Source organism: Euphorbia lathyris, chromosome 2, assembly GCF_963576675.1.
Source record: "Euphorbia lathyris chromosome 2, ddEupLath1.1, whole genome shotgun sequence".
NCBI lineage: Eukaryota > Viridiplantae > Streptophyta > Magnoliopsida > Malpighiales > Euphorbiaceae > Euphorbia > Euphorbia lathyris.
The window spans coordinates 61,661,396-61,681,899 of NC_088911.1; the positions used below are offsets into that span (position 1 = coordinate 61,661,396).

Sequence of the window (20,504 nt, forward strand, 5' to 3'; positions counted from 1 at the left end):
TCTTATATTTTTTTTTTAAAATGCAGTTTGCGGCATCTGCATCCGCACCCGCACCATGTCTGCACCCGAGTCGGTGCTTTCATAGCACTGAGAGTATCCAAATCCATCTCTTGGTGCAATTGTATAACTTTAATGAGGTGGAAAAATATTTTAATGCATGAAAATAAGAGTAATATGCATTTTGTAATTTTAAAATTAATTATATAAAATTTGCCGTGTCCCCGCCGCACCCGTGTCTCATATTTTCTAAAATTGCCGTTTGCCGCACCCGTGTCCGTGCTTCATAGACTGTAAGCCAATCCTTCAAAGGACCTTGAGCTCCCCGTGTACCAGGTAGATCCACAGCCCTGGATCCTAAAGTTCGACGTGTCCAGCACCGAGAGCTCAGCTGGAGCTTAAAGTCTTATATAACGCATGCCGATCTTGCCCTAATGTTGTAAGGCAAACGTTTGACTTTACACTAGCTGCTACCGGAGGCGAAAGAGAAGAGACAATTGGATTCAATCCATGCCCGGTGGCAACATAAGTTTCCATTGTTACAGGAGCATGTGTATGCAGATTTGGCTAGAGACGTTGATGAAATTGAAGTCAAAAGAGCTATGTTTAACGACAAAGTCACCACAACATTTGTGTTAATAAAGTCATTGTCACCACAACATTTGTGTTAATAAAGTCATTAAGACCAGATTCGACAGTGCAAAGCAGGCATGACATCCATGTAAGTGACATGTGGTTGCCATATGGTATATAAAAGAAATTAAAATGATTATTACAAATTAAAATTAAACGATTCGCAAAAATAATCATTTTAATTTTTTATATGACACGTATCACGTGGCATATGTTAAAAGTGGATTGTAACGTGACGTTTACATGGAATGCCATGTTAGTATTTTGGTGTAGGATCCAGACTTAATAACTTTATTGACACAAATGTGTTACTTTAGTAACTTTATTGTCTTATAAACTACTTTAGTGACTGTTGGTGTTTTTAACCCATGTAGCATATCATATGATCCCACTAGCATTTCTGTAATACAAGTCGAATTGCAGTATCAAAATGTTATTAATCAAGAACAGAACATTGATATTTACTATGTTTGAAGCTCTGAACTTCCTTGTCATTCACCTTATACCTAATTATACACATTCATCAAAAGAATATACCGGGTGCTGAATTCAACTCCAAAAATAACTTAACATGTAGTAAGAAGGGAGTAGAAATCATATATTTTTCGAAAATTTCTAGTATCAATTTAAGATGAGGGTTGTTGAGACCTTTGCGTGAAGATATTTGCATCATGTACTGTAATTGGCTGGATGGTAAGATCTTCCCGCTGCATATTGGAGATTTATTCATCATGTTGAGTGTTGTTGATGTGAGCAAAATTTGTCCCCCCTTTCTGGCAACATGAGTATAATAGTGTGAAGATGTCAAATATATATCAGTTGTCTTGGGATGAAACAGGCATTTCTGATAGTGATGGGCGTAGGAGCAGGTAGAGACTAGGACCCAAGAATGGAACTACTGATATGGGAAGAAGCCAAGATCCCTTGTCAAACCTGTGAGAACCATGCCACAGTTGAACTCCTCTTGATATTTCAAATCTAAACAATCAAAGGAAGAATGGAGTAGTTGTTTCTGAATTTTTTACCATTTCCTGGCACTCATATCATTGTAGACCCAGAAAGGAGCAAATGCAGATAGCAGAATGAAATCAAGGCTCATTACGTGAATCTGCAAGTGCATTAGATTAACAAGAGGATCATCTATCTTTTTCCTATATATATATATATATATATATATATATATATATATATATCTTTCATCCTTGGCTGATCAGAAAGTGAGCAATAACAGTCGTGAACAACTTACAAATTTGCTTCCCCCAAAGTACTGGTAGAATTCTTTCCAGACATCACCATCTGCTAAACCTGCATAAAGGAATAACCCAAGTCCTGCAGCAAGAGAAACCTGATCCGTAACAGGGTTAGCATGTGCTTTTCCATGCAAACTAATTCAGATCACAACTATGAATTGCTGACTGACATTATGAAAAGCAGCAATCAATGGAGTAGAAAGGAAAAATAAACTGATCATCCTTTACTGAGAAAACATTAAAGGATAAGCTCCAGGTTCTCTTTTTAAAACTTTTGACCACCCAGGAGAACTTTCACCATTTTCCAGCCAAACATTGCACCTCTTGAAACAACATCAACAACAGGATCTGATTGGATAAAATACTGACTCGGAATTGTTATCTTTGCAATGACTTTCCTCATTTCTTTAAATCCAAATTACTAACTTCTATATGCTTCCATAATGTATGTATGTTTCTCAGGTCATATCTCTAATGAAGAAGATGGTTTGACGTGACGTGACCAATGCCATGAAAGTCGTTTGCCGAATTTTACAGACCAAGAATGGAACAATCTTCAGGCTTGATATACCACCAGATGCATGGTTATGTCTTAATCAGATAGTCAGCATGAAGTAATAGGTGTGTTATGCATAGAAAGTAGACATGGCGAACTTGATAAATGATTGACATATAAGGAACTTTTGTCACGCCTTGAAAGTACTTAAAAGGCCCTAGGCAACAGGCTACTGACCATTTTGGTATTTTAATTAATAAAAATCAATTGGAGAGGAAGGCAAAGAGATTTTACCCCAGCAGTGAACTTTGATTCCAGAAAATTAAGAGGCCATCTACCAAGCTCACTTTCCTCAACAGGTGGTGGTGGTGGTCTCCACAAAACAAAATAGGGAAGAAGCGCATATGCACCACCAAAGCATGAAAGTATAGCAAACGGCCAGACTGGGATTTTGCTATTTGAGCTGCAAAAACAAAAACAAAAAGGAATGATTTCCATGCTTCCAATAACAACAATGAAGTGCAGATAAAAGAAAAGAATCATATCCATTGTAGCCAGTAATAGTTGCAATGCAAACAACATGATATTCATTAAGCTGGCTGGGGTAAGGAACTCCAACTTACCTTCTACCTGTTGGAAGTAGAAGCATGCTGTACACTAAAGGCCACAGACCCATGATGTACCACAAACCCACAATTACTTGATTCATTTCAAAGCCATCATCTCCGCTCAAGTTGAGGAGTTTTTTCAAGAAATACAAGTCGGTTGTCTGCACCAATAACAACACATAAAAGAATCAATCAATCAATCCCATTACTTCCTTGAATTGGCTTCCATAAACATTCATTCATTAGAAATGCAAATTCTACATAACAAGTACATATACCGGGGTCTGGTCAGGACTGAGATTGAAAACATAGTACAAGAGAGCAGCATATAACACAAAAAGCAGAATTGAGGTAGTCCAGTCACGCCCATCTTTCCCATTATTAGTATCGCTCTCCAAAACTTGATCTTTCTCCGAATCCTTGGAGTCCAAGACACTATGACAAATTTGAACAACACCCTTTTTGTGAAATGGGAGAACTGAGGTTTTCAATTGGGTTTTAAGAAAATTAGGAGAGTTTAATGTTCTTTTGGCCTCTACTTTTAAGAAGTTTCCGTTAAGATTAAGAGTATGGCTATGGAGGGAGGCTGTGATTGTTGGATTTTTAAGAGGAAGAGGAGAAAAGTTGCAGGAGATGAGGTTGGAGTGAGCTATCATCTTCAAATCAAAACAAAAAAAGACCTTTCTGATATTTTGTGGGTACAGTACAGTACTACAGGTACTGTTTGTTTCAGCTTTTTAAAATAAAACCCAATTAAACTACGACATCGTTTGATATGCGGCTTTTTTCTCTGACAATAGGCCCCTTTGCACAACGACGCCGTTCAAAGGAATGCCATTGCTCGCCGTTTTCTTATTGCCAGGTCATCCAACTTACGCCGTTTTAAATAACGGTAAAAACGACCGAAATATGAGCCTGCTCCTTTGAAAGGAGGATAAGGTCTCCCAATCTTTCTGTGCTCGGCCCGGCCATGGCTGAAAGTTCTAGAATCTTTCAGACCACACTCGTTCCTACATTCTCCACACTCCACAAACCGCGCTGTGTCTCTCAGCCGCCAATCTTTGTACAAAAGAAATACCCAACAATTCACTGCTCATCGTCAGTTTCAAACGCTGAGAAGGTCCCGTGGGGATGCGACATAGATACTTTGGAGAACGCGGCGGGACTCCAGAGATGGCTATCCGATAACGGCCTACCTCCTCAGAAAATGGGCATACAAAACGTACAAGTGGGAGAAAGAGGTTTAGTTGCTTTGAAAAATATTAGGAAGGGTGAAAAGCTACTCTTTGTGCCCCCCTCGCTTTTCATCACTGCTGACTCTGTAAGATTCCTTCATTATTCACTTCTGCGTTATAGGGAATTTCACATTTCACTTCAACAGCCAATGTTAGGTTGTTATTATTTCCATACCTTTTTAACTATTTTGTTTTGAAGTGTTCTATTGGGTGCGAGATTACAAATGAAGTTATATAAATATGCAGTATCTAATTTTTTTTATAGGTATGATTAAAAAATTTCTCTTTTTGGGTTCATATGATAGCATGTTTGTCATCTCAATTACAAGAATGGGCTTTTAAGTTTTTAGTTTGCATTATCAAAGCCTCCCCGATCTAAAGTTTCATTGCCGGTCAGCCAATTTTTCATCTTCACTATGTGCTTCATTTTTTAGTCAAACGTAATAGCTATGTTTCGAATTTCCAGGAGTGGAGCTGTCCAGAGGCTGGTGAAGTGTTAAAACAGTATTCTGTACCAGATTGGCCTTTACTTGCTATTTACCTAATCAGTGAAGCAAATCTTCAGCAATCTTCAAGATGGAGTAACTACATCTTGGCCCTTCCTCGACAGCCCTATTCACTATTGTACTGGTACGTTGTTCTTCTTTTTATACTTGTTCTTTAACTTGATGAGCTATTTAAGGGTTTTCCTTTGTTACCGAAAGGGTCTAGTCTCAGTTTCTTCCCCTACAGCCTCTCTGTATCATTTCAGGACACGTGAAGAACTAGACAGGTACTTGGAAGCTTCACGAATCAGGGAGCGTGCCATTGAAAGGATTACAAATGTTATTGGAACGTATGCTTTTTCCTTTCTTTCTGTTTTTATTTCTTTCAAATGGAAAAGAAATGCCCCTGATTTGATATGTATTCTCGTTCAATGATAAACCTTGTTGAATCTATGTTTTCTTGATTTGCTTTTGAAATGCATGTTATTTTATATGCGTACTGCAGATACAATGATTTAAAGCTTAGGATATTTTCCAAGCATCCTGACCTATTTCCTGATGAGGTACTTGAATTGCTTTTTGCGGCAAGCATAGTGGAATTTCTTTTTGTTCTATTGCAGAAATATTTTTCTTTTTGTCTTCATAATAGTTGTTTTATGAAACTGAAAGTTTAAAACGTTGTCTGCATGCATCTCATCACTAGTCTGGCTACCATTAATCTTCTTCCAAAACACCTTATGGTATCGTATCATAAATCATAATTATGCAACTGCCTTTTTATGTGCATCATAAAATCATAATTATGCAATTTCCCTAAGATCATTCTTTTCTTACTTTGGATATGAATGAGTTGCAGGTCTTCAATATCGAGACTTTCAAATGGTCATTTGGAATCCTCTTCTCTCGATTGGTAAGTAAAGTTTTTCAAAGTTTTCTTTTTGTGAACTCGTCACCAAAAGTTAACAATCAAATTATAGAATTTATCACTTTTTTTTTTTAATGTCATATAAATTCTAATTAAGTTCATGCACAGAAGGAAAATGTCAAATGCAGAAATGTGCTTTTGTTTCTCAGTTGCACACTCTTATCAGATTGCAAGAGATGGATGTAGAAGTTATATTTATGTTAATGTTAATGGAAATATATAGCCTGTAGGTATACCTCATATGCTGCATAGCAGAATGAAATGATAGCCATTTCCCTGACTAACCCCATTTTACAACTGAGATTGTTGTCTAGCAATTAAAACAAGCTAAAACTTTTCAAACATGTACAACTCAAAATAGTTTTTCTATCATATTTGATTTCTCTCTCTAATATAGGTCCGTTTACCATCCATGGATGGAAAAGTTGCCTTGGTTCCCTGGGCTGATATGCTGAATCATAGTTGTGAGGTTTGTTGTTTAATCTTTCCAGTATAATAGTTTTGTTGCTTGGGTGCAGTTTTCGATTTTAATAGGAAAGGCTTCATTTGGATTTTCCAGGTTGAGACCTTTTTAGACTATGATAAATCATCACAGGGAGTTGTCTTCACAACTGATCGACAATACCAGCCAGGTGAGCAGGTAAATAAGAATTTTCTATTGAAAAATTTAAGCAATTTATAGCAACGTTTAGTGATGGAAAAACTGGTTACTGGAGTCCACTATTATTTGTTCAAAACTGCTTGAAAACTTAAAAGTGGATGTATTGTTATAAATTGTTTTACATTTTTATAATGCTATCAAAAAGAATTTCTTATTGGAAAGAAAATATTTCTGAAAATTGATTTTGGATTTGAAATATCATATATTATTTATAGGAGATAATAGAATTCAAGAAGAGAAAAATGACGTATCTTGTCTTTTAAACCTATCTATCTAAACTTAAACTAAAATGCCCCTTAAATGAGCAAATTCATGTAGATTATATAGCTTGAGTGTTTAATGATTCTGAGGAAATTCGTAAAATATGAACAAGAACAATAAAGAAATAGGAAGATGCAACAAACATTCCAGGCAATGATTCATAGGATGATGCTTACTGCAGGTTTTCATATCATATGGCAAGAAATCTAATGGAGAGCTGTTGCTATCATATGGATTTGTTCCAAGAGAGGGCACCAATCCTACTGATTCAGTAGAGTTGTCACTGTCTCTGAAGAAATCTGATAAATGTTACAAGGAGAAATTAGAGGCCCTTAAGAAGCATGGTCTATCAGCGTGAGTACAGATAAGAAAATAGAATCAGCTTCCATCTATTGTCATCACCTTTTAATTTATTCATGATAACTTCTTCCAGTTACGATGTTCTCCAAATTTCTTGCATACCAACATCAGTCTGAACTTGTTTGTCCAAAGTCTTCACAACCTCATTTCATATTGGAATTGAAATGTCAGACAAGAGTTCTTAAATTCTTTCTGTCTTCATATTTACTGCTCATTGCTGCACATTTATTTTTTTGCTCAATATGCAGAACTCAATGTTTTCCTTTGAGAATTACTGGTTGGCCTGTGGAGTTAGTGGCATATGCATATTTAGCAGTCAGCCCTCCTAGTATGAGAACACAGTTTGAAGAGGTTTGGTTTTACTTCTCAAATTGAAACTAAGTTTTCTAATCTAGCAATCTATCTTTAAGCTCCTTTTTTTCTGGTCCAGTTGGCTGCAGTAGCATCAAATAAGGCAACCCTCAAAAAGAATGTTAGATACGCGGAAATTGAGGAACAGGCATTGCAGTATATATTGGATTCTTGTGAGTCAAGCATATCAAAATACACGAAATTTTTGCAGGTGAGTAATTCTCCTATACAACAGTTATAACATTTTGCCGGCCGAGAATATTAAATATAACTATTTTAACTCATATCTGTGCTAACATCTTAAAGTAATGGGCATGACTTTAGGCATAAGAAGTTGCTGGTCTTTTTTTCTGTAAATTTTAACAATAAATTGGTGCTCATATTCAGTGCATATGATATCAAATGTTGCTTCATAACATATATTGACTTGTTAATCTGTATCTTTGACATTCATGCTGGATGATCTAATATGGGTCGTTACGATTCCATCCTCCTAGGCAAGTGGATCAATGGATTTGGATATAGCATCTCCAAAGCAACTTAACAGAAGATTGTTCCTGAAACAGCTAGCAGTAGACTTGTGTAATAGTGAGCGGAGAATATTATACCGTGCCCAAAATGTAAGAGTATGACACCTTACAGCTCTTATGCAGTGTATGATATTTTACCTCTTTGAGCAGTAGTCTAATTGATCGTTGATGTAACGTTTTCATGTACTTATGCACACAGATGATATCATATTACAGATGGTGCATCACTTATTCTTATTTTGTCGTGTTTGATGGTTTGTCCTACAGGTTCTGAGGAGAAGACTGAGGGATATAAGGAGTGGCGAATTGAAAGCTCTAAATCTATTTGATGGGTTGAGGAATCTTTTTAAATGAGATCTTCAGTGTATTGCTGCTCAGTGTTGTGTTCTGCATCTCTTACCTCCATTTTCCATTTTTTAGTTTAAGTCTGATTATAAGGAGGCTTCTCAACTGGAGAAAGAAAATATGGAGACAATGGAATTCCTTAATTATAGCTGAACTTGAGTGGGTAAATGTTTTTCTTTATAAGACATGCCTGTGACTGATATTTACTTGCAATAACAAAGTAGCTATTAATTGGAAATGCGTTTGTAAATTTACATAGTTAAGGTTTATTAGTCCCTGAATTTTAATTAATCTATCAACTCATTTGTTCAGCTAAAACAATTATCTTTATAGCGTAAATTGCTTGGAATTTTGAATTTATGGGCATTTAAACTCAACTTGTGCAGCTTTCGCATTAAGTTTATCAAATAATCACATCTAATATGGAGAAATTATTTTTTCATGCATTCACATGGGGAAAAAACAGAAAGAAAAGATTGTTGATTGAAAGACTCCCTCTTGTAAAGCATTTAGTCCAATAACTTTTTACAGAAGTGGTTTAAAAATTACGAAATAATTATGAATATCTTCAGCCACGTAGAAGCTGTTAAGCAGAAGGCAGATGGTTTGCTTTTAATTAATCCACTGATACTAGTGGTTGTTGGAAAACTTCATCTGAATCAACATTGCTTCCTTTCAACAAGTGAGAGTACCAATGTGCAGAGAGCTTAGGATATCTCTTCAACTCAGGGTCATCTACATCCACATAGTATAATCCAAAGCTCGAATTGTACCCATCCAATAGCTCAAATACATCCAACAATGACCATGTAAAATATCCTCTTGCATTTGATCCATTCCTTTCAATTCCAAATACAATGATGTCAACTTGAAAATGATGATCCAAAAAGAAGAAAAGATACAAAAAAGAATATGCATACCTCACAGCATCAAGAAGACTCCCAATGTATGATTCTAAGTAATCAACTCTGGAAATGTCTTCCAATGATGATTTTCGCTCTGTAAGCTGACCTGGAAACAAGTGCATTCCCATTTTCTGTTATGAAACCAGGCATAGGCAAACAACCAGAAAGAGACATTACCATTTTCATGAATGTATACAGGAGGGTTGTCATACACTTGCTTCAAGTACTCTAGAGCCAACTGTAAACCCTGAGGCCTTATCGGAAACTAGACCAGGCAAGACAAAACACGCTTAGTTAGAGACATAAAATAAATGCCCACTTCCTTATCATATAATAATAATATGATTAACTTCTTTTATCAAAAAAAAAAAAAGATTAACTTCTTACCCCAGGCACTGATGAATTCCACAAATACACTGCCAGAACGAAAACAAAGAACAACTTCACAAGTATAGTTAGAGAAGCAACCGGTAAAGCTACTTCACAAGTATATAATAGTCATATCCTACTGAATTTCATAAAGCTGCTACAAAGTAAAATTAGACACCAAATTTTGCAGGTCTAACATTATATGGCAATGGTTTCTCAATAACTTACCCATATCTACTGCCATATCTGCCATCATATCTCTATTTTCCAATTTCAAATAGTCCGGGTTATCTTTGACATGAACCATGAGGTAATGATTTATTCCCAGGAAATCAAATGAACCCTTCACCTGTTTGGATTCATAATTGGTGAAGGCTGGTAGTCTTAAGCCTGCATTTTTCTTTACGATGGAAGGATAGTCTCCAAATACCAAAGGATTCACCATGCTTGAAAAAGATAAGAACACAAATGTAGCCAAAATTGTAGATAAAATCAAAATGTCAAAACATAGAATTCGTTTTAACTTACAGGCCAACCATAAAGTCATTGGTTCTTTGAACTGCTAGCAAATCCTCAGACGAATTTGTTAAAGGAAGAACCCCATACATAAAGACATTGAAACCAATAAATCCATGTTGCTTACCCTGCACGACCAATACCATATGACTCAAATTCACATCAAACATGGACGAGAGACTTGGAAACATTATATCAAACAAACTAAAATTAAATGAATAAAATGGGTAAACCTGATACTTTTTCCTGTACAATCTCACAGCTGATGCATGTGACAACAACATATGATAAGCTACCAAATATGGCTCGGATGAGGAGTTTCCCTTATTGCAGTTGATTCCATATGGTGCAGAGCAACGATTAGGGGGCAAATTACCTGCATCATAACCTGATATTAGAAAAACATTGGCCTCATTCAGGGTAGTCCAGTATGAAACCCTATCCCCGAACTCTCTGAAACACACTTGTGCATATGATGTGAAGTCCTTCCTGCACCCATATCAAACTCATCGTTAATAGTCCCTAAGAAAACACTGAACGGTGCAACCATGAGTAAGATATTTGAGAAGCATACACAATCTTTCGGCTGACCCATCCTCCATACTCGTCTTCAAGTGCTTGTGGATGATCATAATGAAAAAGTGTGACATGTGGCTGGATCCCTGTTTTATTCAGAAAAATAATAATAATAATTAAAAAAAAAAAAGTAGATGAAAACTTGGTTTATTTTTGAAATGTATGGAAAAGACCATGGCTGATAAGCTCATTGATGAGGTTGTTGTAATACTGTAAACCCTTGGGGTTGACAAGCCCTCTTCCATCTGAGACAAAAAGAAGGCACATAAAGTTTAAAATCAGAAGAGTGCAGCATAAGTTGGTTATTTAATCTGTTGTTCATTTGCGTTAAAGTCATACTAGGAATAAGTCTTGACCATGAGATAGAAAATCTGTATGCATCCAAGCCAGTTTCGACCATGAGTTGAACATCCTCCTGCCAGATGAATCCACAGATGAATAAAATATGGCTTCTTCCTGTCCTGTTATTCAAATTAGGGTTTGTAATTGACTGACCTTGTATTTGTGATACCCATCCGCTGCTACATCTCCACTCCCACCGTGCCAATGCTCTGCAATTTTATGTTTAGATGGATAGATATTAAGAAAAATAAAAGTTGGAAATCCCAAGTCTCTGAAAAAGAGGAAACAAAGGAAGTGACCATTGTGAACAAAGGTATCCCAAACACTAGGAGTTCTTCCATCCTGATTTGCTGCTCCTTCCACCTTCCAATTTTGAAGAATAATATAAGCCAAATACAAAGTGATAAAGTTAAAAATTGAGATAAAATGAGAGAGGTCACCTGATAAGCAGATGATCCAGAACCAAAAACAAAACCAGAAGGAAAGTCTTTCCTGCTATAAATGTGAGTGCAAAACACAAATGCTGATAAATTCACCAAACCAGCAATGATAGCCAAGCAGTAGTAATGCCGCAGCCTCATCAATTTACTGTAACTTTCTACTCTACAAAATTGCGCCTTTGGCTTTTGCTAAATAAATGATGCACAACGGAATTGTGCCTTATCACTTTTCTTCTGTTGTCGTTGGTAGCCACACAATTAATAGAGGATTGGAAAACTATATAATTAAACATCCAACTAAGAATACAAATTAAAATTTATGTATTGTAGTGTAGTAATATAAACATAATGAATTATAAGATGATTATTATTAATTATATGGATGTTATTACAATAGAGAATTTAGATGAAGAGAATTTGCAAGTGTATAATTACCTAAAATATGTTGTATGATTGCAAATGAGGGAGATAATGTATTTGCTCTAATTTAAGTTAAGTAGAATATAGAAGAGTCTAAATGTTATGAGAATTGTATAGTTGTAAATAAATATATCTAGAATTCTCTAATGTAATACAATTATAATAAAGTGTCTAGAACATTCTAAACATCACTATACATATATATATATATATATATATAGTGAGAAGTTTCATTCTATTAAGTCTTACTTTCTTGGTACAGTCAAGCTTCAACTTTTACATTACAATACTTGAAGATTTACATTAATCAACAGTAGTATAAGAGCAACATTTCTTAAGGGTTGTGGTTACTCTGTTTTCTTGAGTTTTTTTCCTGCAGTAACGGCTTCTGCTATAACAGCTCCTCAAACTTTCACAAGGGAGAATTACACTGTTTGTGCTATCAAAATGCAAACTTATCTTAAAGTTCAAGGTCTTTGGGAGGATGTGGAGAAAGGAGGGTATGATGTTCCACCACTTAGAGCAAATGCAACTTTAAATGAAATCAAGAGGTATGATGAGCTAATTACCCGGGATCCAAAGGCACTTTTCTGTATTCAATCTACAGTTTCAGAGGCAATTTTTACAAGAATCATGGCTTGTAAATTTGCTAAAGAGGCATGTGACAAGTTGAAAGATGAGTTTGAAGGCAACACCAAAGTAAATCTTGGTTAGTTTACCAGAAAAGTTTGAGTCTAAGATCTATGCTATAGAAGAATCTTGTGATCTTAGTACTTTATCAGTAGCTAAATTGATCTTAAAGCTTCATGCCACTGAACAAAGGAGTTTTGTCAGACAAAAGCAAGTTACAGAAAAAGCTTTCCAAGCTAAACAAAAGGGTAATTATCTTAGGGATGGCAAGAAGTAGTAAGGGAGAGGTAAGCAACCAGATTTCTCTAAGAAGACAAAATTTCTACCTTGTTCCACATGCGGGAAGACAACCCATTTAGAGAAAGACTGATGGAAAAAGCATGGCAGAGTTCCCATTCAATGTAATCATTGCAAAAAAGTTTGGGCATGTAGAGAAATATTGCAAGGCAAAGCAATACCAAAATTATCAACAAGCTTCCTCACAACCAAAAAGTCAGCAAGCTCACTTTATTCAAGATCATATTGAAGCTGAAGCTGAAGCAAAGCTCTTTATTGCCTCAAGCTCAAGGCAGAGGTACAGTTAAGATTCAGACTTCTACAGGTACAAATCTCATTACTGATGCTCTTTAAGTTCCTCATCTAGCACAAAATTTGCTAGGTGTTGGCCAAAATGATAAACAAAGGTTATAGCTTATTGTTCAAAGATAAAACTTGTAAAATTAAAGACTCCACATGTGCTCATATTATTACAGTTGAGATGAAAAATAATTGTTCTCCTATTAATTGGAATACAATTAATAATCATGCTTTATCTGCCATTGAGGATAACTCATTGTTGTGGCATAAGAGATTTGGCCATTATAATCTTGATTCTTTGAAATTTATGGAGAAGGAATGGCATGATACATGATTTAGATAAGATTAATATATGTAAGGAGACTTGTCAAGCTTGTCAATTTGGTAAGCTTCATAGGCAGCCATTCCCTCAAAGGAGTTCATAAAGAGCTAGTAAAAAGTTAGAGCCGGTCCATACTGATATTTGCGGCCCAATGCAAACTCCAGCTTTGAATGCCAGTAAGTATTTTCTGTTATTTATTGATGATTTAACATGGATGACATGGGTGTACTTCCTCGGCCATAAGTCACAAGCCTTTGGAGCCTTCAAATCCTTCAAAGCTTCGGTTGAAAAGGAGAGTGATTCACCAATTAAGGTACTCAGATCTGATAATAGTTTTGAGTATACATCAAGGGAGTTTGCAAAGTTATGTCAATATGAAGGAATACATCACGAGCTCACTGTGCCTTATTCGCCTCAACAGAAGGGAGTCTCATAAAGGAAAAATCGAACTATTATGGAGATGGCAAGATCCATGTTAGCAGAAAAAAAAGATGCCCAAATGTTTTTGGGCAAACTCGGTAAACACGTTAGTCTATTTGCTTAATAGACTTTTAACCAGGCCTGTTGAAGGGAAAACTCCATTTGAGGCTTGGTATGGATTCAAGCCTTCTTCCATGGAGCTGTAAGTGTTCTGCTCTATTGTTATTCTCTTATTCCATCAGCGAGGAGGAGAAAAACTTGATGACAAAGCTTAATTATGTATTTTGTTGGGTTATTTAGCTCATTCAAAAGGATATAAGTTGTACAACATTCAAGCAAAGAAGGTTCTCATCAGTAGAGATGTTCATTTTGATGAGAATGCTTATTGGGATTGGGAGAAGCATATGGTGGTAAAACAAGAAGCACGTTTCAATCCAGTTCCAACAATGGATATCTCTGAGAAGAATGATGAACATCTTGATCAACAACAATACATAAATTCAATAAAGAGCACTATCGATGATGATGTGATCAAGACAATATTATTATATATATATGAAAATTGTAATTTCACATCAGCTGAACCTTCAAGTTTTGCAGAAGCTATCAAGTTTCCTGAATGGAAACAAGCCATGAAAGAAGAATTAGCGGCTATTGAGAAGAATGGCACTTGGTCTTTGGTTGACAAGCCAAATGACAATCATGTAATAAGAGTAAATGGGTATTCAACACAAGTACAATCCAGATGGAAGCATTTTTAAGCATAAAGCAAGGCTGGTACTGAAGGGTATTCTCAACTCCATGGTGTCGACTTTGGAGATACCTTTGCTCCTGTTGCAAGACATGAGACAATGGGATTTTTAATTGCTCTTGCGGTTCAGTTTAGGTGGAGATTACACCACATGGATGTCAAATCAGGCTTCTTAAATGGTTGGATTGAAGAGGACATATATGTACACCAGCCTAAAGGATTCTCTATTGCAGGTGAAGAAGATAAAGTGTATAAGCTACACAAGGCATTATATAGGCTTAAACAAGCTCCACGTGCATGGTATTCGAGAATTGACTCATATTTGGAGTCTCTTGGGTTCAAAAGAAGCATGAATGAATCCACATTATATACAAAAAGAGGTAAAAATGGAAGTCTGGTTGTGATCTCACTTTATGTGGTTGATCTTTTCGTAATAGGAAATGATGAAGTTGTTATTGATGAATTCAAGTAAAAAAATAAAGCAAGAATTTGAGATGACTGGTTTAGGATTGATGAAGTTCTTCCTTGGGCTGGAAATCAATCAAAACACTTGCTGGAATTTTTCTATCTCAAGGTCAGTATGCTCAATTTATGTTGAAGAAATTTAATCTTTATGAGTGTAAGTCAGTTCCTACTCCTATGGTTGTTAATGAGAATTTTCAAGTTGAAGATGGTGGAAAGAAAGCTAATGCAAGCAATACATGAGTCATGTTGGCAGCTTGCTATATCTTAATGCATTTAGGCCTGATTTGATGTACTATATAAGCATTTTGTCAAGATTCATACATAATCCAAGCTATAAACATCTTGTTGCTGATAAAAAAATTCCAAGGTATATTAAGAGCACAATGGATCATGGTATTTGGTACAACCAAATCAAAAATGGAAAACTAATTGGCTACATTGATAGTGATTAGGTTGGATGCGTCGAAGATTGTAAAGGCACATCGAAGGGAGGACATGTATGGGCTGAAATGTATATATAGAATATTAAGTTAGATTAAGTGATTTATTTAGATAATTATAATTAGATTATATTCATGGTTAAATCAATTAAAGGATAACGTTAATTAGATAGTATAATGTGATTATATATCTAAATTATTATCCTAAATTAATTAAGTATTCTAATGGGATTAGAATTATGTTTATATTAGATGTAGATAATATTAATAAATCCTTTTATTATCTAATTAGAAAACCTAATGTGATTAGAAGTCTAATTAACTAAACCTAATGGGATTAGGGTTAGGAAAATCAAAGCAATATAAATAGCCCCCTATAGTGAATTTTTCGGCCAACCCATTCCAAAAGAAAAAATGCTTCATGTCCCCACTCGATAAATTACTATACTCGTTCCATTTGTTTCTTAGTTCGCGTGGATACCCTTAGAGACAATCTACACTTGGTTGTTTTAAATTGGTTGATTACTAACGTTTTAGTTTTGTTTTTATTTGTGCTCGTGATTGACGGTGATATCCTCGCAGGCACTTTATTTGCAACGATAGATAGTTCGTCAACCAAGGTACATATATTTAATCCCTCTTTATATGAAATAACGATTAATGGATCTTGGGAAAAAGAGAAATTAGATAAAATAGATAAAATTTTATAATTTTGTTATGCCTAGACTTGTTTATTTTCCTTCAAACTGGACCTAGCTTGCAATCATCGGAATAAATTATCCCAGAACCTGAACTCGTCTTGACCGAATTACTCTATAGGGGTGGCGGTTTTTCTCTTTCAAATTTAGTGTTATTATTTCTTCTACAATCTAGGTTTAGTCCAACTTAACATATTTATATTAGCTAGAAGAATAATTAAGCAATAAAGAAGCCACACACCCGATGGGATAATGGGGTAGGCGACATACACTAGGGTTTAAGGGAGGAAAATTAGTTTTTCCCTTAGCTAAAAACTCTCCCTAAAATCCTACTTTAATTAAACTCTAATTTAATTAAATGTGTGATTATATGTATATAAATTAAATATTGTTAATAATATCTATTTTTATTTTCTATATACATTATATATATCATTAACTTTGTCACATTAAAACTATATACATATGATATCCAATATTAAATACATATATATTATAATTATAACTTAATATATATAAGCTTTATATAATCATATATATTCCAAACATACATATATATTTATTTATCTGAATTTACATTTCCAATTTAATCTAATTAAAAGGAAATCATCCCTCAAATAATTTTTCCCCATTTGTTTGTTTAATTAGAGTTAGGCTAAACTCAATTTCAATCTAATTAAATTTCCCCATTCACTTGGACCTATATAACACTAATTGGATGCTCTTAAATTCATATAATCATTTATGTGTATCCTAAGATATCCTAAAAAACCTTTTATTCCATCTAGTCTCTTTCGTGAGTGATCCAGATAGGCTTATATAGAGATAGTGGTTGATAGGTCTGAAATTTACGTATTTTCATATGCATTTTCACGTTCATATTCATGCATCTAATTTACTTTATTTAATGTTTTGTAAAGATTTCATTTGTTTATTTATGATTTGAGCAGAAACAAGTTCAAAACGGATGAAAGTTCACATTTAAGGAATATCTGCATAAAACGAGCAAATAAGGAGCAAAAAAAAAAGAGAATTCAGGAAATTGTACGAGTCGCGATCGTGACAGACACTTTTCCTGCACAAAATTTATTTCTTCATGTCACAAACGTGACACTCCTGTCTCGTTCGTGACAGACATTTCTTCAACAAAAAAGATATGGTTTTTCATCTGGGAAGCACATTCTTTCACCGAAGCAACATTTCTCTTCACCATTAGCCTCATCCGTTTATCATATCTTTATGGAGGGATGTCTTCCAAGGGACGCCACTTTTCTACATCTATATAAAGGGAGTTCTACATCAATCATAAGATATATACAGACAGACATATAGAAATATATAGAAATACACAGAGATACAGATATATCTCAGAACTAGAGATTACAACTATGAGTTTGAGATATTGAAGTATCTTATCTAAAGATTCCATCCAATGCACTGAAAGAAACAAGGCCGAGAGATAAGCTTTCTCGAGATGCAAGAAAATGATACATAAGAGAAGACGTCCTGGAGGCTTGACAAACCTTACAAGGATAACTAAAAGGATTGACAACCCCTATACTGTTCTTTGTTACAGTCTTTTTTCTATATTCTTTATCTTCAATTCATGTTCAACATTGTTAATACATTTTCACCATATATTAATCAATCAAATGCAAATTATTCTATGTTCATTATAGTCTTTTTATTGTTTTATGTCTATTCTAGAGAAATTCATAAAAGCAAAACATAGGAATAATTATCAGTTCATAAATCTAGAAGAGATTCAGTTTATGAGATGATAATCATATTGTATACCTAAACTTGTTTTCTTAGTTTAAAAATCCTAATTCAATACGACAGATCAAGGAGTAGTATCATTAATCTAATTAAATTTAAGTTTCTTAATCCTAGATCGAGAGATTAGACTAAGAGTAATTCTCTAGTATGACTGCAGAAAATTGACAGTATTAATAATTATTCATTCTGTTTAATTGCTATCAACTTGTATCCGGGCTATGCATGGAAATAAATCATAGGAGTAGTTTAGATTAAAACAACTTAACCAAATTAATTATCTTCTATAAACCTCGAGTAAACGAATAAAGAAACAATATAAGTTAAGTATCAATTGCTTTCTCTCTGGGATCGATATCTTTTATTACTACAAGCGAAACCGTACACTTGCGAAATTCGCCTAACAAGTTTTTACCGCCATTGTCGGGGAACGCCAAGTTGATTTCTTAATTTTTATTATTTTATTTTATTCTGAATCTCGGTTTATAAACTTATATAGTTTATGTATTTATTTATTTTGTAGTTTATTTATTTACTGAGGATGGTCATTAGGACTAAATCTTTGTTGTTATTTAATGTTTGCATTTAGATTGTTTATAGCTAGACATGTCCACGGGTCCGGGCACCCGTCCGGCTTGCCCAGGCCCGTGTCCCTTGGGCCGGGCTTGGACAATGAAAATTGATCTTAGGCCCAGCCCCGTTAAAGCCCACCTATATTTTGGACGTTCTTGGGATTGATAAAAATAGTACGGGTCGGCCTAGCCCGGCCTGCCTATTAATATTAATCAATAAATTCATAGATTTATATATTAATTATTTATTTTTAGATATAAATTTTATTTTATTTAATTGAAAATTATATATATATATTTAGGTGGGTTTATATGGGCTGGCCTTGGGATTTGATGTTTAAGCTCGAGCTCAGTCCGCCTGGGTTGGGCTTGGACTGAGTTTTTATACCTAAAAGCCCGTTAGGCCCGACCCATGGACAGGTCTATTTACAGCTAAATAGGAAACGAACAAAGTTTTCTCAAAGTGGATGAAAATTGGATTTTCGACATGGATAAGGAAATTTAAGAATTTTTCATAGCTAAACATGATGGAAATAGAGATTTGATCATAAATACAATTTACAGCAGAAGCTTATAGAAAGAAATTAAGGATGCAAATGTAGAATTGGAAAAAGGGGATGTTTCAGAAAAAAAAATTCTGCCACGTCCGCAATTGCAGTATCACGGACGTGACAGAAGGTTTTCACAGATAAAATTTTTCTCTTCCCAACACACATTTTTACTCTTCTCTATAAACCTAACCCTTCATCAAACATCATAACTCTTTATTAAAAATAATTTAATTCCTGCATTAAATCCAAAATAATTTCTCTTTTTATCTATATACATAACATTCTTCTCCATAATTAACAACTACATCACTTCCAAAAAGAAATGTCTTCCATACTCAATATTCATCTCCTTCAAACTATTTATTCCTTCAAACACCATCTTTTGCCATATTTTTCTTCACAAAGAAAACACAATGCCAAGGGTTAAGAAAACAGCAGATCGTCAATATGGAAACTATTCTTAGACAGATATATCAGAATGGAAAAAATTGTTGATTCTACTGATATTCTTTTGATGCATTGTTCAAAGCATCAAGATCCTATAATTTGAAAGTCATAATGGAGAATACTGTTACTGGAATTATCTCGGCCGCTAGGAAGGAATTGGTTATTTGTAGAGTCAGTTAAAATGCTCATATATCTTTGCTTGACTTTGATTTTCTCAAGAGGGATGGTTTGGTTAAAGATCCTGGGGAATTTATCCCATATAACAAAAAATAAATAAACTGCAAAGTTACTGGTTGTGCATTTTTAATAAGGCTCAAACTTCTAGCCAGGGTAAACAAGTTGTTGAAAGTGATGAGGATAAAGATGATGATAATAAATAAGGTATTGATGATGACAACTTGAAGTTGTGGGTTGGTAATAAGTTTTGACACGGTTGGACCGTGTTGATGAAAATAATGCTCGTCTGCTCCAAAAGGTTGATAAAATCGATCAAGCTTTCAAGATTTTGAAAAATGTTCAATTCACGCCATCACCGCACGGTTCACCGGGGGGGGGGGGGGTTTCTTAGATATTATCTTTCCTTAACTTTAATTATTCATTTTTATTTTTGCATGTTTTATTATGTTTCTACCCTCAAGAATGTGGACATTGTCCAATTTAAGTGTAGGGGAGTACCATGTACTTTATTTTTCATGTCAGAAAAAAATAGAAAGAAAAAAATGCATGTCAGAAAAAAATGGAATAGATAATCAGAAAACAAATCAGAAACTTAAGAAAGCTTGTGTCCTTTTCACGTCTTATGTATCGGAAAAAGCGAACGAAAAAATAAAAAAAAGTCGATCTCGATACCCTTCCTCTTTATATAATCATAGTTTAAAATGATTGAAGAGGAGGAAAACGTCTTTGCTTGAGGACAAGCAAAAGATTAAGTGTATGGGATTTGATAGGTCTAAAATTTACGTATTTTCATATGCATTTTCACGTTCATATCCATGCATTTAGTTTACTTTATTTAATGTTTTGGAAAGATTTCACTTGTTTGTTTATGATTTGAGCAGAAACATGTTAAACGCTGATGAAAGTTCGCATTTAAGGAATATCAGCATAAAACGAGCAAATAAGGAGTAAAAGAAACGAATTCGGGAAATTGT

The 20,504-nt window shown here is 34.7% G+C and overlaps 3 protein-coding genes across 6 annotated transcripts; 1 reads left to right on the plus strand and 2 right to left on the minus strand.

The window, feature by feature from the left end:
- Nucleotides 1–1,037: 1,037 nt before the first annotated feature.
- On the minus strand, nucleotides 1,038–3,713 carry LOC136218421 (uncharacterized). The gene is made up of 6 exons (XM_066005278.1): nucleotides 3,263–3,713; nucleotides 3,000–3,145; nucleotides 2,671–2,839; nucleotides 1,877–1,975; nucleotides 1,656–1,738; nucleotides 1,038–1,563 (listed from the first exon to the last, which is right to left on the minus strand). Exons 1-6 carry the CDS (start codon nucleotides 3,638–3,640, stop codon nucleotides 1,446–1,448), a joined length of 993 nt encoding a protein of 330 aa, XP_065861350.1. The 5' UTR covers nucleotides 3,641–3,713; the 3' UTR covers nucleotides 1,038–1,445.
- A 184-nt stretch (nucleotides 3,714–3,897) lies between these two features.
- LOC136218420 (ribulose-1,5 bisphosphate carboxylase/oxygenase large subunit N-methyltransferase, chloroplastic) lies at nucleotides 3,898–8,375 on the plus strand. The gene is made up of 12 exons (XM_066005277.1): nucleotides 3,898–4,305; nucleotides 4,686–4,849; nucleotides 4,971–5,054; nucleotides 5,210–5,267; nucleotides 5,561–5,614; nucleotides 6,027–6,098; nucleotides 6,189–6,269; nucleotides 6,733–6,905; nucleotides 7,160–7,262; nucleotides 7,342–7,473; nucleotides 7,760–7,882; nucleotides 8,060–8,375. The coding sequence occupies exons 1-12, from the start codon at nucleotides 3,955–3,957 to the stop codon at nucleotides 8,144–8,146; spliced, it is 1,482 nt and encodes a 493-aa protein (XP_065861349.1). The 5' UTR covers nucleotides 3,898–3,954; the 3' UTR covers nucleotides 8,147–8,375.
- Nucleotides 8,376–8,597: 222 nt separating this feature from the next.
- On the minus strand, nucleotides 8,598–11,547 carry LOC136218419 (beta-glucosidase 11-like). 4 transcript variants are annotated; one of them, XM_066005274.1, is made up of 13 exons: nucleotides 11,286–11,535; nucleotides 11,145–11,208; nucleotides 10,999–11,054; nucleotides 10,843–10,918; nucleotides 10,677–10,748; nucleotides 10,502–10,589; nucleotides 10,161–10,416; nucleotides 9,940–10,055; nucleotides 9,640–9,857; nucleotides 9,430–9,458; nucleotides 9,220–9,307; nucleotides 9,058–9,148; nucleotides 8,598–8,976 (listed from the first exon to the last, which is right to left on the minus strand). In XM_066005274.1, the coding sequence occupies exons 1-13, from the start codon at nucleotides 11,424–11,426 to the stop codon at nucleotides 8,754–8,756; spliced, it is 1,518 nt and encodes a 505-aa protein (XP_065861346.1). In that variant the 5' UTR covers nucleotides 11,427–11,535; the 3' UTR covers nucleotides 8,598–8,753. The 4 variants fall into 4 exon arrangements, with proteins under 4 accessions (XP_065861346.1, XP_065861345.1, XP_065861348.1 ...); XM_066005273.1 differs by having other exon boundaries at nucleotides 9,940–10,416; nucleotides 11,286–11,538; XM_066005276.1 differs by lacking the exon at nucleotides 9,430–9,458 and having other exon boundaries at nucleotides 9,590–9,857; nucleotides 11,286–11,537.
- Between the last annotated feature and the right edge of the window lie 8,957 nt (nucleotides 11,548–20,504).

Excerpts from the sequence above, each read along its gene's own strand:
- LOC136218421 (XM_066005278.1), bottom strand. The coding sequence starts at position 3,640 with ATGATAGCTCACTCCAACCTCATCTCCTGCAACTTTTCTCCTCTTCCT. Across the intron at positions 2,840-2,999 it reads CTACTTCCAACAGGTAGAAG|CTCAAATAGCAAAATCCCAG; the intron begins GTAAGTTGGAGT and ends TTGTTTTTGCAG. Across the intron at positions 1,739-1,876 it reads ACTTTGGGGGAAGCAAATTT|ATTCACGTAATGAGCCTTGA; the intron begins GTAAGTTGTTCA and ends ATGCACTTGCAG.
- LOC136218420 (XM_066005277.1), top strand. The coding sequence starts at position 3,955 with ATGGCTGAAAGTTCTAGAATCTTTCAGACCACACTCGTTCCTACATTC. Across the intron at positions 4,306-4,685 it reads TTTTCATCACTGCTGACTCT|GAGTGGAGCTGTCCAGAGGC; the intron begins GTAAGATTCCTT and ends TCGAATTTCCAG. Across the intron at positions 5,615-6,026 it reads GAATCCTCTTCTCTCGATTG|GTCCGTTTACCATCCATGGA; the intron begins GTAAGTAAAGTT and ends TCTCTAATATAG.
- LOC136218419 (XM_066005273.1), bottom strand. The coding sequence starts at position 11,426 with ATGAGGCTGCGGCATTACTACTGCTTGGCTATCATTGCTGGTTTGGTG. Across the intron at positions 10,749-10,842 it reads ATGGTCAAGACTTATTCCTA|ATGGAAGAGGGCTTGTCAAC; the intron begins GTATGACTTTAA and ends TTTTTGTCTCAG. Across the intron at positions 9,459-9,639 it reads AGATATGGCAGTAGATATGG|TGTATTTGTGGAATTCATCA; the intron begins GTAAGTTATTGA and ends TCGTTCTGGCAG.